The sequence below is a fragment of the Pagrus pagrus genome, assembly GCF_965226575.1.
Source record: "Pagrus pagrus genome assembly, chromosome: 4".
NCBI lineage: Eukaryota > Metazoa > Chordata > Actinopteri > Spariformes > Sparidae > Pagrus > Pagrus pagrus.
The window spans coordinates 12,798,492-12,814,705 of record NC_140188.1 but is presented as its reverse complement, the minus strand read 5'-3'; the positions used below and the strand labels follow the sequence as shown (position 1 = coordinate 12,814,705).

The following is a 16,214-nucleotide window of genomic DNA, read 5'->3' as shown; positions in this document are numbered from 1 at the left end:
GTCTGTGTATCAGATCTAATCCTCTTGTCAAGTCTGTCTGTAGTAGGGGTGTCACGATACTCCAAATCCATGTTTCGTTTTGACTTTCGATTTAAAAAAAAAAGTTGACTTTGACTTTTATGCCCTGACTGAGTTCAACAAAAATGCCAGCCTTCAGTGATTCAACAATAACAAAAGATATAAGTGCAGTTTGTTACAAGTTTCACTTTCTCAAACCTGTCCAGAGTTAACCATTGTCTCAAGTAAATAAATCAAGGATCTTTGTTCTGAAAGTGCAGCTGTAGGCTACCAGTAAGCTAGCTGTGTCCTCTGAAGTGTTTATAGTGTTTTTTTTTTATTCAATTGTCAAAAATGATTTAAAATCAAAATTGTGACACCCCTAAAATCAACTAAATGGCTCAACTAAACTTTTTTCTCCCAGTGGTCCAAAGCTCCTGTGCTACAGTGATGCTGTCAACACCACAATCCCCTGGTAGTCTGGCTAGCTGCACGGCTCACTGAGCTAACAAGCTAACTAGTTACAGTCATGGATAAAAAGAATACAGTTAGCAGCAGTTAGCAGTTGCTCTGGTGTTATGCTGCTCCTATTTGTTTGGTTGAATTCAAGTCAGCTAATTCTTACATATTGAGCCTTTTAGGAACATTTTTAGGCACAAATGCCAAATATTGTTCCAGTTTCTCCAAAGTGAGGATTAACTGCTGTTCTCTGTCTTTCTGTTGCTGTAAATCAAATGTCGTTGGTTGTTGGACTTACACTCTGGAAAACATTTTTAACAACTTTCTGATGTCTAATGGACCAAATAATTACTTACTAACGATTTCTTGAGAATATAATTATGACTTTACAGAAAACAGAAAATCAAAGTTCACCAGTCCAAGATTAGTTCACTTCTTTGGTATTGTTTTGTACATTGGCCTCTAGAAAAGGAGAGAAGATGAAGTGTCAATAAACAAATGTGCTTTTTTTTTTTTTTTTTTTCTTACCAAACTGGATTAAATGGAATTGGTTATTAGAAACCAAGCCCATGTCAGACTGGGCTTTTGTCACGCAGCGGGGGAAAGTGTTGATCTGCTGCTCTCTGGCTCACAGGAACACTTACATAACACTGAGTCCACACCAGCTGGCTCCTCTCTCATCTTCCCCCATTTTTCCTGTGTGATGTTGGGCATCATCTAAACATTTGGTATTGTTGCGCTTCAGATTTCCATCTCTCTCTCTTCTCTCGTTTTTCTTCTCTCCGTCCTTTTTACTTTCTTTTTGGTAGTCACGACCTCTCTTTATGTGTGCGTGCAAGTCTATAATCCCAACACTTTCTGTTTTACTTTTTTTTTTGTTTCCCTCCCTCCGTTTGTTTGACTTCGCGATAGTCTCAACACTCCTACTTTGCACCAGCACATCATGCTCTTACTTTGTATGTGTGTGTGTGCATGTTTGTCTTCGTGCTCTACTTACCGCGTCTTATCTCCAAAATCTCTTTGAGGATTTGCAGTACATCTGATGTGTGTGTTGAAGAACTGGTTGTACACAGGTTAGATGGAAGCTGTCACAGTTGTGATGTGGTGGATGCCTGTGTTATCTCTACCGGCAGATAGATCCTCATTCCAGCGAGGTTGTGTGTGTTCGTGTCTGTGGAAGAAGCTTGTGAGACTGTTTTTCTTTCTCATAATGTTTCAGTTTTGAACGCACCGTTCAACCAAGTGTATCTCTAACTATTACCCAGCTTCATTCCTCTATTTTGCAATAATCTCAACGCTGTATACCTGCCCCCCTCCCCGCTCACATGAGAAAACTCACCTGACAAACATGCAGATTACCTGACCATCCCATTTCCCACTGTCATGTAAATGGCATTCCAGGCATTTTAGCTGCCGGGCTGTCAGGAACCGAGATGATGACGACTGTAAAATCCGGCCTCCCAAGAAAGGCTTGGTTGGAGTTATTTCAGGGATTAAAAACAAAATAACATTATATGTTTCTCTTGATTTGTTTAATCAATTCAGGTGCAAATACAGAGGTTCACACCAAATTTGTAGCTAAATTGATCAATCATAATATTTTAAGGTGTTTTTAATAGATTAAGAGGATCTTAAGGTGTATAAACCCCCCATAAGTTATAACAATAATTGTTTCCAACCATCTGTGAATTTCACCTTAAAGCTGCTGTTAGCGTTGTTGTTGTTTTAGCTAGCCATTTTAAGGCATGAAGTGAGGGGATGTTTTCATGGTTTTTGGTCAATTTTAAAGCATTTTTATCTTTTTAAAACTCCCTTAAACGGTGTATTTAGTCCAATAGAAATACCTAATATAAATTATTTTCAATTATTTTTTTAAAATTTACTATCCCCTTCCTTTAAAACGACAATATGGCCTTACTGGGAGGAACTAGCTAGCTGGCTAGCTGTCCTCCTATTGCTAATCTTTTTGCTAGGCCATGCTAACTTACTCTTAGCATCACAGCTAGTCACAGCTAGCAAGTGTATTGAAAATGTCGACCTTTTTCTATTCCAGCTCGGTCATTAGGATGACACAGAGAGCAGCTTTCGGTTGAAGTTAGCTCCAACTTTAGCGCAAATACTCTTCTTTCTTGCATTTTCTATGTCCGTCCTCATTATTAAACCCAGCCCATCTTCTCTCTGTACGCTCTCCTCTTCCAAGAGGTCTGTGGTTGTGGCCGACATGTTTCAACTTGATTGATTGGTGGACAGTAGGGGCTGATGGGTAACAGTTGAACCTTGTTGAGAGCTTCCCAGCCGTGACCGTGGATTCTCCAGTGAGTCATGACCCGAGTCCACATGTGTGTAAATGAAAGAGTGAGACAGTCGGACATGGACAGATGCACTGTCACTACTGTTTGTTGAACTGCTACCTTTGTCCCTGCTCTTGTGTGTGTGTGTTCAGCATGAATGTGAACACTAATGGACATGCTGGCTTACAAGAAGCTGGTTCCTGTCCAGTAGCTTCTCAGCTTGGCTCACTCTCAGGCTGATAAAACACATGTGGGCTGGACTTAAGCTCTCGTCCTTCAGAGCTCGATGAAAAAAAAAAATACACGCACACATTTTTCTCCACGTTCCGTGCTGCATTTGAGGTACCATGTTTCACAATCAGCTCCAGATGTTTCTAACTCACTCCGTGTACTGCTAGACACGGGGTCACGCTCAGGTAAAGGGTACTCATGGGAAATGTTGGCACGCTGTGTGCTAAAGAAACCAGTTGGCAGCTAATTCTGTGTAATGATATGTAAAGAGATGAATGTTTGGACCTCTGACTGGCATACTAATGTGACAGCTGATTTATTAATCCAGGTGAATTTGATTAACTACACCGTGTTTAGCCTCTCAGGATCTGAACTGCTGAGGGATAATGAAACCAGATCTCCACTGAAAACAATGAGCTCAGATTTAATGTGTCAGGGGAGGAGGGCTGATGGTGTTGTGGGAACATAATCAGCAAATATTATGTATTTCAAAAGTAATGTTGCACTTAGGACAAGATACATGTTTTGTTTTTTTCAAGCATTCATTATATTTTTATTATTTTTAAATCCAAATTAATTAGCCAATTAGAAAATAATGATCTGTACTGGAAAAACAAAGTAGCAGCAACATGGTATAGTTTGGTGACTGGTGCACCATGTCCATGTCGGGGCAGAAACTGGAAAGCAGACGGCTGAATTTGGGGCTGAAGGGCACGTCGCACAACACACACACAACATGGTTCCTGTGGTCGTCTGTTGAAAACCCCAATGTTGAAAACCCCAGCCCCCATGATTGGGGTTTTTTAACAGACGACCACAGAAACCGTTTGGGATCAGAGAAGCACAAATAAGTCATCTTGAAAAATTCAAAATGTGGAATAACCATACTTACGTCTGTCTAAATGTTTGTAAGAAAATGAATCCACATTTATATTCGCCAAAAGTGTTTCTTAATATCGGGATATTTGAAGCAATCCAAGTGAACCCAGTTACAGTTTAATCTTGAAATAACATTTCAGTTTTGTCTTTTGTGGCTGTGACAGTTCCAAGAAAAATGTTTTTAAGTGACTACATTTGAATGTCAAACTCACTTTCTATCATTTTCCCACTGAAGCGATGTGTGCCAGTATGTTTTAGTGTTTTTAAGATGTTACAAAGTGTGTGTTTTTTTTAACGCGTACAGGGATGTAACTTATCTTTTCTCTATGTATGTTGCAGTTTATTCAATTAAAGGAAGCATTGTGCTCATTTTTAGGTTCATAATTTTATTTTGAGGTTCTACTAGAATAGGTTTACATGCTTTAATGCTCAAAAACACATCCTCTGTCTGAAACGCTCTGTTTTAGCTCCTGTCTCTTTAAGGCTCCTCCTCCCGAAAACCCAGTCTCATCTGATTGGTCAGCTCACACACGCCTGACTCAGCACCACCAACAAGAACAGAGCAGCCGCGCTAATTCAATTCTTCAAACTAGCCGTTAGTCAATAATTTGCATATGTGTGATGTCACAAAGTCACGGAGATAAAGGCGGCGGGAGTACTGACGAGGCGTTTCAGGAGCAGTGTTTTCTGTGCGAGAGGGGAGCTTCTGTTGGACTTTGACCTTTTTAACTCTCGAGGTCTTTTACCAGCAGAACATACAGTACATAAAACACTGGAGGGAAGGGAAAAAACGATGATCCAGTGTAAATCTGGAACTTAGCTTGGAAACTTTAGTTAAACTTATCGTGGTTTCTTGAATGTGAACTCATGTTGAATCTTTCTGCCTCTTCCAGTGAGGAGAGCTACACTGTGATCGACTACGCTCTCAGGGACCAGATCTCCGTGGGCTCCTGCCAGCTGGAGGATCTCAACCTGTCGCCGGTCAGAAGCACCGCCAGCATGCTGAGCTCACGACAAGCTGGCGCCAACCATCTTTTCCGTCTGCGTTTCCGTAGCAACCACTCTGGCGAAAAGGTGCCCATGATCCTGGGGACGGAGTTGCTGTGAGTGCAATTTTTTTATTCTTTTTGTAACCTTTGTCCCTCTTAATTGTGCCGTTTTTTTTGTTTCACTTGCGTTTCAGTTACAGATTTACAAGATCATGCTGGTGATTCATGCTTTCCGGTGACATAACGTTAACCCCGGACATTTTTAGATGCGTCATAGTAGGTCAGGATAGACATAAGGTTTGATATTTATATACAAGTCAAGAAAGCAGAGAGTCTCAATTCATTATTGTTTTTCCATAAGAAATAGCTTAGTTTATTCTCTTTTCCCTGAAACAAACTCCCTTATCTCCCCTTTATGTGCTCTAAAATGCTTTTTAACTCAAGGTAAGAAAATCCCATCACCCCTCTCTCCTGAGCTCTTATTACTGAGCCTCTCTTTGGCCCATTACAGCTCACAGGGATATTCTGTTACATCTAGTCTCGAGACAAAGCCTGAGCCTTCCTGCTTGTTGTTTACGTGACCTAGGAACTGAAGTTTATTAGTCCGCTATACAGTCATACTGTCTGCAGTCGTACTCTAACGCAGACCGGCTGTACTAGATAATTGTTTTGTTTTTAACCCAACCATCTATTCTGAGCAGGGCCGCTCTCTTTGTTTAGAGTCTGCTGGTTGTAGCTGAAATGTGTTGCATGTGCAGCGTGAGTGATTACTCACACATCTGACCTAGAAATAGAAGTTTTTGAGGTTCCTTGAAATTAATGCCCGTAGCTGTGCTGGTGCTGGTGAAGCTCGGAGCTAAACCCTCCTCTGATTGGCTGTCTTTGTACAGTAAAGTGAGGTTGTTTAGATAGATTATATAACCCGTACAAACAAAAGGGGATCTGTCGTATATTGGGCTTCATACAGCGTTTATTTGTTCTAGCTAGCGGGAGGATTCGCAGTTCATGTGCACGTAGACACACACACACTCGGTTTTCACTGTAATTATTTGCTGTGGTTCACGGCTTTGTTAAGGAGTGTTTTCAGACGCACAGGGCCCGTTCCTCTTCATTCCTGCGAGGTTAGAGAGCCTCCCTCTGTATTCTCATTACAGAAGGTGTGGTTTTCAGCTCCACTGTACAAAACACTGCCATTATTCTGCGGCTACGGGTGTAAAGTTATTATCCAGGAGAGTTTAAGTTTTTACTACGGTTTTAAAATGTAAATTATTTTTAAGGCTGTAATAAAAGCCTTAAACCACAGCTTGGGAGATGGTGCAGGTGCATATATGGTGACACCACCTGCTGCCATGTCTTCTTATGACCGCTCATGAAGTGACTTGAATGAATCAAGAATTTTACTAGAAAAAAAGGAAAGATAAAAAAAAACTAAGAAACAAATTATGTATATGGCAGAAGTGCAATTTTATCGGAGCATTACGACCAAAACAAAACATTTAAGGACGTCATCTTGGACTTTTTCAGACATTTTATGGACCAAACACCTAATCGATCAATTGAGAAAATGATCAACAATTAAATTGATAATGAAAATAATTGTTTGTTCCACGAATTTTGGAACGGAACCGGTTGACAAACAGGAGCTGCTACGTGTGGTCCTCCGAGGGGAACCACTGAGCCCCTGTACATCTCCACTGCCTGCTGCTGCTGCTGAAAGTTAAAGCTAGTTTTATTGCTGTGTAGCAGTGTGGAGCGCTGATATTAGCCCCCGTGCTGTTACTAAGAGAAACACTGACAAAGCGACTGCAGTAATAGTGTTAAGTGTGGCGGCTGTGGACTGTGTGGGAGGGAATCTTGGTGATGTGACTTAAATACGCTGCCCGCTGAGCTTTATACGCTGCCCATGTATACATGAGGGGGTCTCCTCGACTAAGTGCCCCTGTGTCTAGTGTGTGTCGCTGTGGAAAGCCCCCAGACTCCCTCTTTTGATAGCCGGCGTTTGGGGCCCTCGGCTTAGTTGTAATGATGTGTGTGTGTGTGCTGCACTCACTCTCACTGTAGCCCTGAACGAGCCGAGGACGAGGAGACCCTGGCACAGCTATCCATTGTTTAAGCTGTTGCCTAGCAGCGGCTCATTGTTAAGTGGGCTGTTTCCCACGACTATCTCCCCCCTCCCGCCTGTTATTTTCACTCTACCCGACTCTTCTTCAGTCCCGTGTCTCATCTTTTAGACAGCAGCCAGTGTCTGCTCTTTGTTGCTGACGAGCAGAGAATAACTTCCTCTTCCTGCGGCCATTCATCCCAATTTAGTGATCTAAGCCAACATGACACATGGAAGTGGTGTTACATTAGTCAGCCTATTTTGGTCTTTTATCAGATTTAAATCAAGTAGAGAGGACAATGATAAGTGTCAGGCTTAGAAAATGCTGTTAGAGTGGAGAGTAGGGCTGGAACTGATGGTTATTTCCTTTATTGATTAAACCATTTTTTGATTATTTGTTAAATCTTTAAAAATCAGAAAATAGAAAAATAAATGCATAGTTTCTAGAGCCCAGCGTGATGTCTCCAAATTTCTTGTTTTAATAGGCTGCAACTATCTCTTATTTTCATTATTGAATCAATGATGTTGATTATTTTTACATTAAAGGATTGCGTCGTCAATAAAATGCCAGCAAACTATGACAAATCTCTAGTTTTCGGAGCTGTAGGTGTTAAATCGTTCGTTGTTGTTCGACTAACGCAAACCCAAATGGATTCAATTTGCAATAATAGAAACGTTTTTTTCAATCGATCTACTAATCAATAAAAATTGACAAATCATTACAGCACAACGTTTAAAATATTCAATTTAATGATGGGAAGTGGAAAAGCAGCAAATACTCACTTTTCAGAAGCTGGGCGAATGAGCACAGGTCTAATCAGTCTTTTTGCTTGATAAATGATTAATTAATTATTAAAATTGCAATATTGATTTTCTGCTTTGCTCAATTTATCAATCAGGTTAAGTACTCTTGTTTCTGTCATTATACGTAAGTAGTCTTATCGTTTCAAGATACTGTGACTTGCTTAAATAATATATTTGTTTAAAGGTGCAATATGTAACAATTTTAGTTGGAAATATTAACCAAAATTATCAACAGAGTGTGAAGAAATAAAAAACTTTGACATTATAGATATAGACCTTAGAGATATTAGTTATTAGAGAGTCCGTTCTGGTCAACATTCTTGTGCTAGCAGTGTAAACACCAACACCCCTGCGGTGCTCCGAGCTCTCGGTCTGAACCACTAGCTGCACGGCCAATCGAGCTGACTATCTAGCAGCAGCTACAGTTAGCAGCAGTTAGCGGTTAGCCTGGTGATGTGCTGCCCCCTGTTTGTTTTGAGTATGAATTTGACAGGTGGCCAATTCTTACATATGGCACCTTTTTTAAAAAGTGCATTTAAATGAAAAGTTATGTATAAATTTAATAAAAATAAAGCTAATTAACTGAGTTTACAATTTTAACTTGAAAGTACCCAAACTGTGTGTTTCCGTCCTCACTGAGTGGTAAGCAAAGTGTGGGAAGGACGCTGCTGATTGGATGGAACAGGACGGTCGGCTGATTTCTTCTTGCTGTCACAGTTCAAAAGGGAAAAACCATCAAACCTGCTCTGTGCAAGATATACCTGTTAATGAGTGTTGGAGCAGGTGTATCGTATACGACAGAAAAGGATACTGAGAAGCCAGCAGATGTTTTGCATACACTTGCCTTTATTGCTCACCTCACCACTGAATTTAAGTGCAGCTAAACTCGGACTCCGATGTGAAATTCCACACATTCTGGCTGAAGGCGGGTCTGTGTTGTTGCTTTGTGGAAATGAAAACTGTAGGATTGGACTTTTTCTCGCGTTGGTCAGCGTGGGCGTCTGTTTCTGCTTTCATTTTTCATTTGTTCTCCACCTGCTCAGCCCTTTAAGCCGATGCCTTACCTGTGTTTTTACATCGACGTGTGAGGTCTTAAGTAGCACACATACAAGAGATCAATCTCTAACCGCAGCGGTTACATAATACATCAGGAATTCAGACAGACAGCTGGATCGGAGATGGCACAAGGACGTCTCTGTGGCTCGTCTGTTGACAGTCTCTCTAGCAATCGTTTGTGATTCTCTTCTTTTTTTTCTGTCTGTGTCTTCTTCCTTTTCTCTGTATCCTTTTTGTTTGGTTGTGTTCATGCCAGCGAGCCTTCCCCATGACCCTGATGTCGTGTCCTGTCCAGAGTCAGTGAATAGTGCTTCTCTTTTAGTGGAACAGAGCAGCTACAGAAGTCTGCAGCAGATATGCGGCTATAACACAAAGCAGCGCCGGTTATGTAACATCCCCGGCCAGAGGAGGGAGTCTGTACTTCAGCTGCACACTTTGGCATTGTTTCTGATTTCATTTCTGTTATTGTTTTTGACTTTCTCTCTAAGTCTGCTTTCATTTATATGATAACGAGAAGCCGATGGGAATCGTTCCGTCTGCCGGGGGAGTTTCCCTGGCTGGACAGCTCCGGGCGGAGAGACTTCATGTTTTTGTCGGATGAGTAATAATTGTACCCGAATGCTGTTCTGACCTGTGGTTAAGTGGAAACAAGGGAGGGATTTGGTTGAGAGTAAACAAGTTGATAGGAGAGAACAGAAAGGGATGAGGAGGAGAGGAAGAGATGAAAAACAGAAGTCTGCTGTTGATTTGAAGTTGGCAGAGGAGGGAAGGTTAGGAACGGGCTGTCGTCGCTCTTTATCTGCCTGTGCGAAGGAGCTTCCACAGTGCAGCGGCCAGGCATCTCCGCTTTTCAGAGGTGAAACAAAAACCTCTGACAATAGATTTATGATTCCTGGCATTCTCGTGCACATTGGGATGAATGGTTAAAAGCAGAGGGAGCTTTACCACCATGAATAGACCGATCCTGCACGGGCCTGTAGCCACCCAGAGGGGAAGAGGGCGAACACCTGCTGTTGCATATGCAGCTTGTGAACAAACACTCTCACAGGCTGCTTTTTTTTTTACCTGAACCTCTCGGTATGTGCCACACATTCCACAGATAACCATGAAGTGCCTGTCGCCTGTTTGCCGGACATATACTGACTACGTGTACGTTCGTAGCTCTGATAAAGTATTTCAGCTGTTTGAGCATGAGAAAGCGACCTGTCACGATGGCGTGGTCATGTATGTGCACATGTACAGTATCTGACCGTCGGCATGTGTGTCCAGCTGTCAGAAGCGGCGACTCGCAGCTGCCCTTCCCACGGAGCAGCTCGGACGCTAGAAGAAGTTCGCTTATCTCTTGTATGTGTGTTCCCGTGGGATGTCCAGTCTGTTGGTTACCAGACTGTCGGCCTGTAAAGCAGGCAGGAGACACTGCAGAGGTCACCGCGGCAGATGGATCCCAAATGTATCAGTGACTGTCACTGTTGGGTGCAAAAAAATGATATGGTGTGTGTTTCAGGAATGTAATTGGCAGCTGGTATTGCCTCTTCCATTTTTGCCTTCACCACTTTCTTCTGTTGAATGCTTTGCCATTCACGGGCTGTTGAAAGCTTAATAAGTAGATCTGCATAAATATGTGCTGCGCCTAGTCATCAGTGGCTAACGTGGACGTGATGGTGCCCGGCAGCAATGTCGTTCTCTCTTTTTCAGCCATGCTAGCAGCACGGTCAACTGGATGGCCGTGTCCGTCAGTCGGTCCACGACTTTAGTCCAGATTGAAATATCTTTTTTCGTACAATAAGGCTAACTAACTATTTAATTAATTATTGATTAATCTGTCGACATCAACATCAACCTGTCAAACATCTAAACATTAGCATCGCCAGTATCAAGAGAGGCCAAAATGAAAGCTGAGTTAACCTCTCGAGTCAGCTCGAGAGCAGGAAACAGATCTAAACAAACACCAACTATTAATAGATGAATTGACGTCACTTTTGTCGACTAATGATTTATTCCTACCTGGACTATGAGCCCAAGAGATGGCCTGGTTAAAATGTCAGTAGTAAATACTGAAAGGTACCAAAAGAGGTGATTGACCTGATAGCTGTCAATTGAGACTATAAAAATGTGCGGTTCAGCTCCAAAGGTTGCACTTTAACAGTCGTAATACTGCATTGTGGGTGCACACTGACAACCTCTAAGCCACTGATTTTGATCCACAGTAATGGTTATAAAGATTTATGGTGATTTCACACAGTCCAATTAGCTGTTGAGGGATGAGGCGACCTGGTGTTTTACAGCCTGTGTGTCCTGAAAGGGGTTGGAAACGGCATGTGTACGACGGGAACACAATAATGAGGTCTGACTCATGGGACTTGCCAGTTTGAGGTCCATTTGAGGCCCATGTGAAGAGCGTCCACACAAATGCCTCGCTCAGTCCGTGATTGTCTGTGCATGTTGTACCCATCTGCATGATGAGGGCCAGCGCCGCTGAGTCACAGAGGGCCTCAGTGTATAACCCCCCTCTGGTTCATTTCCTGAACCCCCCCCTTTATCTCCCCCACTCCGGCTCTTTCTAAATCCTTCCATCAGTAGGGGATGAGAACAGGTGATATCAGAGGTAGAGTTTCTTGGAATCTGACCTGTGCGACTCCACCCACTGTTTTTTTTTTCCCATGAAACGCACACAAGAGAGAGAAAGAGAGCAAAAGCAGGTCTGTCCCCTCCTGAGAATCGGCCTTTGTGCTTGTTCTCTCCCACTGAAAACTCACCTCTGTTCTCTCATTGACGGGGGACAGAGAGGAGGGGGGGGGGGGAGGCAACACTGGCTGGGCAACCAAATAATGCATTTGCCTCAACAGCCTGTTAGCTTGTGTGCGGGCCAGCCAGATTTGATGTTAGTCGGTTTAAATGAATCCTGACGGTCTGTTGTAGCTGCGTGTGACAGGGTGTGAACCACATCTGTAATACAACATCATAACAATTAAACTACTTTAACCAGGGTTCAGGAGGGGAGCAACTCCGACATCACTGTTGAGTTTTAGGAGTTGTAAAGGAGTGGTAAAACTTTCCATTGTGTTCATATTGATCATTTTAATAACCTGTTTGTCTGCTGTTATGTTTGCCTTCAGGAACGAGCGTGCTCGATGGATCACTGCTTTGGGCCACAATGTCAACAACAAGAAGTGTCAGGACAGAACCAGTGAGTTCCCACACACGTATCACATACAGGCTCTGCTCCACTGACCTCTACTTTTAGCCTATTGCACCACCGTGTGGTTGTTTGTGGAAACTGTTTTTCTAACATTGATTTCAAAACAATTCTCTTGTTCAAAACAATTCCAGTGAGAGTAAAAGTAGTTATTGTGTTAAAGCTTACTTTGTTAAAAGTGAAAGATCTGATATTCAACATTTGTCTCGTGAAAACATTGAGGCAAGTCACAGCAAACAGATTCACAATTTAAACTTGCAGAAGTACAGGCGAGCAATACAGAGACACATCATTTAAAAGTAAACCAGTGCAGTTAGATCAAGGGATCGATTGAAGAAAGATTAAAGAATTCAGTCAATACTCCTATATTTAGATGCACAATGAAAATAAAATCAATAAAAAACACATTTAAAGGGAAACCCCACCGATTTTACATTTGAAAGTATGTGTACAGGTCTTGGGGAGTACTACTGCGTATGTTAAAAAAATTGTAAAAAGCCCAGCAAGAGGAAGCTGCGTGCAGTCTGATAAGTTTCTAAGCTGCATTGTGGGTAATGTAGGCAACAGATTTTGAAAAGTGGTCCACTGGTCCAGCATTGCAGTCCTAAAACACTGTTGGACTCATGGACAGTTTAAAAACGAATGATGAAAATGTACAAAGCAGAACCAGAGGTAGCCTTTTTTTAAATTTCACGCATTCTTTTAAAACATGGCGCCTACATTACCCACAGTGCAACTTAGCCACTGAGTGACATCATTGGTGGCAACTTATCAGATTGCATGCAGCTTCCTCTAGAGGAATGTATGTATGTATGTATGTAGTGGCACTCACCAAGACATGTAAACATCTTTAATTTGTGCAAGTAAAGTAAAAAGTACAATACTTGCCTCCAAGATGTAGTGTCGTGGAAGTATGAAGTAGCACAAGTACAAAATAGAAATACCGGAAACTACTTGATTAAATGTACTTACTACTACATAATTCAATCACGGGTTGGTTTCCATATTTTCAAACAAACCCAGTGCAACTTTGAAGTGATTTATGTGACCTGTGTTTGTGTTTCAGACGTCATGCAGGTGGAGGTAATCAGAACTTACACAGCCAAGCAGCCAGACGAGTTGTCCCTGCAGGTGGCTGATGTGGTGCTTGTCTCGCAGGCTGTAGAAGACGGTACGTCAGCGCTCGATGCCTCCGCTTCCTTTTCACTCACCTTCTTTAGTATTCCTCTCATTCCCCAGCTTCCTACTTTAACCGCGTCCTTTCATCATGCACTTTTATACACTCTCCGTTTCAATACCTGCCTGCCTCACGTACAATAGACTTCACAGATGTTTGAAGATGTGCTTTTAAATCTGCACAAAGGCTAAAGGTCATTTCCCTTTCGGTGACCATGGCAACCGGCTTTCATATTAAAGAACAGAAGGACAGTAAACACAACGCATTCCTCAGTTTTTCCCGTATTCATACAATCTCTCCTCTCAGGCTGGTATGAAGGCGAGCGACTGCGCGACGGAGAGAGGGGGTGGTTCCTCGCCGAGTGTGCCGAACCAATCACGTGCCAGGCCACCATCGAACGCAACATGCAGAGGATGGACCGCCTGCAGGGATTGGAGACTAATGTATGAGCGGGACCAGGGAGGGCTTTTTCCTCAGCTGTTAAAGAGACCCTTTGACACAGCAGTGACCCAGACAAATGAGTTCAGTAACAGCATCAGTGACCTGCCCTTGAGGGACCACGTGGGACCAGTCCGGGAGCTTTGGCGGCTGCTGGACTCTGGATATAAAGATGAAGACTTCTGCTCAGCGTCCAGTAAATAATAGGGCATGCTGCCTGAGTTTCAAAGCAAAGACCGTGCAGAACAAACACAGCGATTGAACAGAGATTTCCTTAATCACAGATCTGTCCTTGCGTGGGTGGGATGGCTCAGCAGTGGAATCTGTCACATTCATTAATTCCCTGGATGGTTAGAAAACTTCACAGTCACCGCCAGAGTCACTGCTTTCAACACCCTGCTTAGATATCAACTGTTGGTGTGAAATTTTGTGCATTTTTGTTATTTTTCCAAACATATTTTTTGAGTGTACAATGTAATAAGTGAGACTACAGTACCGCTATAGCCTGATGTGTGCTGTTGTTTAGCTATGAAGATGCTGATTGTAAAAACTTTAATAAGAGGGTTGGATTGGCAGCTTCTTTACAGTGTGTGCTTTAAAGGGTAACTCCATCATTTTTTACACATTGAAGTGTGTTTACAGGTCTTGGAGAGTACTACTGCACAAGATGCATGTAATCTGATTAGCGATGTAAATGATTAATCGATGAATCGCCTCGAAGAATTTAACCGATGCAAAATGTTTTAACTGACAATCAGAGATGGGCACAAATGCATCAAAAAGTGTCTTGTTAGAAATTACAAATACTTGCTTGTCAAACATAACAAAACACAAAATACTGGTATGAGAACATGCATCTAACTGAAGTCATTTGTAATTTAAAAAAATACTGTACAAACTCATATTACATACATTTCACATTTTAGCCATTTAAGCCTTAATGTTGTTTGGATTTTGTTGTGCCAGATGTTAATGGGGGCACCACAATGAAAATGAAGCAACTGTATTGTTTTATTTATTTTATCATTCAAGTAACTTTGTGTTTACTCTGTTTTTTATCTTCATTTTAAACTCCTAATGTAGCATACTCTGACTTTGCATCAAACACGGTTCATGTCAGCGGTTAAAACTCTTTTAGAGCGGAGAAAATATCCAATATATTTCATACATTTTTAATAGTTAACCGATAAAATCTGCTTCCCTTAATCTGATTAAATTGCCGCTGGTGATATCACTCAGTAGCTAAGTTGCATTGTGGGTAATGTAGGCGCCAGTTCTGAACGGCTATCCACTGGTCCAGTGTTGCGCTCCTATAACAGTGTTGGACTTATTATGCACAGTTTAAAAAAAATGATTAAAACAAAACAATTTTCCACGCATAGTTCCTTCTTTTCTAAAACCTGGTGCCTACATTAACCATAATGCAACAGTGACATCACTGCAAGAAATGTATCAGATTACATGCAGCTTCCTCTGGAGCCACAAAAGGCTTTGTTCTTCTTTTCTTTTCACATACGCAGGAGTACTCCCCCATTAATGTGTGAAATTGGTGGACCTACCCTTTAATGTAGGAACTGAAACCATAACAATGACATTGGCAAGAAAATACAATATGGCTGAGTCGTAAAAGAAAAATGAAAGCTACTTTGCTCTGGGCACTTTGTGTAAATAGAATAAAACTTAATTAATTGGATAATATAAAATATTACAGTCACCTGGGAGACATAATCTCATATGTCATCATGAGCTCAGCAGAAGGGCCAAGTGTCGGTTCTCCACCTTGCCGTTTGTCACCAGTTAATGTCAGCGCCATGAATCAGACTCCACATTTGTGTCACAAACGCCATTTTTCTCTCGATCCACTCAATGATTTGGACAGCCTGAAATATCACACACACTTGATGCCAACCAGAGGTGTATATATAAATACCCCACCCTCAGGATTTATATCTGTGATGCTACAGAGGCAAGCTGAAATTAATTTGTGTGAGCTGCTGATGGGGAGACCGGAAGGGAAGAGCAGCCCTGCTTTTAATGTGATTGTCCACTGTGAGTCATCTTCTCAGTGTTGCCATGCCTGGCCAAAAGAAATAAATGGCTTGGTCAGAGTGTGGTGATAACACAATCTATCAAGCCCACTGCTCTGGCCCCGGTCCAAATGATGACCACGACCGGTGAGCTACAGGAGGCGAGGTATGACGGCGGCGGGCAGAGAAGGACATGAGTATCTGGACTCTCCAAGCTTTGCATTTGCACTCAGGGAAAATTCTACACATCTAAGCATGAACTCACCTTTATTCCAATCACTTCCTGTACTTGTAACTATTGTAAATCTTCTGTGTACATGTAAATATGTAAAACAGCCTGAATTGTACCATGTATGTTTTCCAAAATACAGATTTATATTGCAGAAACTTGCTTATTAAGTCAAACTTTATATCAACTTTAATCAGCCACTCTAAATAAAACTGAATTGCTTGGTGCCTGCCATGTATTCTCAATGGTCAAGATGTCATCTCTTCTTCCTGAGGACCACTGCTAAAGAAAATTTTACTTTTATTCATCCAGTAGCATTTAAAATCTCAGCCTCAGCAAG

General features: G+C 41.9%; 1 protein-coding gene across 1 annotated transcript in view; it reads left to right on the top strand.

The window, feature by feature from the left end:
* The window catches only part of LOC311256556 (rho guanine nucleotide exchange factor 26-like), a 29,199-nt gene extending 13,080 nt beyond the window's left edge, over positions 1 to 16,119 (top strand). The window contains exons 12-15 of the mRNA XM_084351690.1: positions 4,751 to 4,960; positions 11,924 to 11,994; positions 13,070 to 13,174; positions 13,487 to 16,119. Coding sequence (XP_084207816.1) covers positions 4,751 to 4,960; positions 11,924 to 11,994; positions 13,070 to 13,174; positions 13,487 to 13,629 — 529 coding nt within the window. The 3' untranslated portion in view covers positions 13,630 to 16,119. The remainder of the gene's footprint in view (positions 1 to 4,750; positions 4,961 to 11,923; positions 11,995 to 13,069; positions 13,175 to 13,486) is intronic.
* The last annotated feature ends 95 nt before the right edge of the window (positions 16,120 to 16,214 follow it).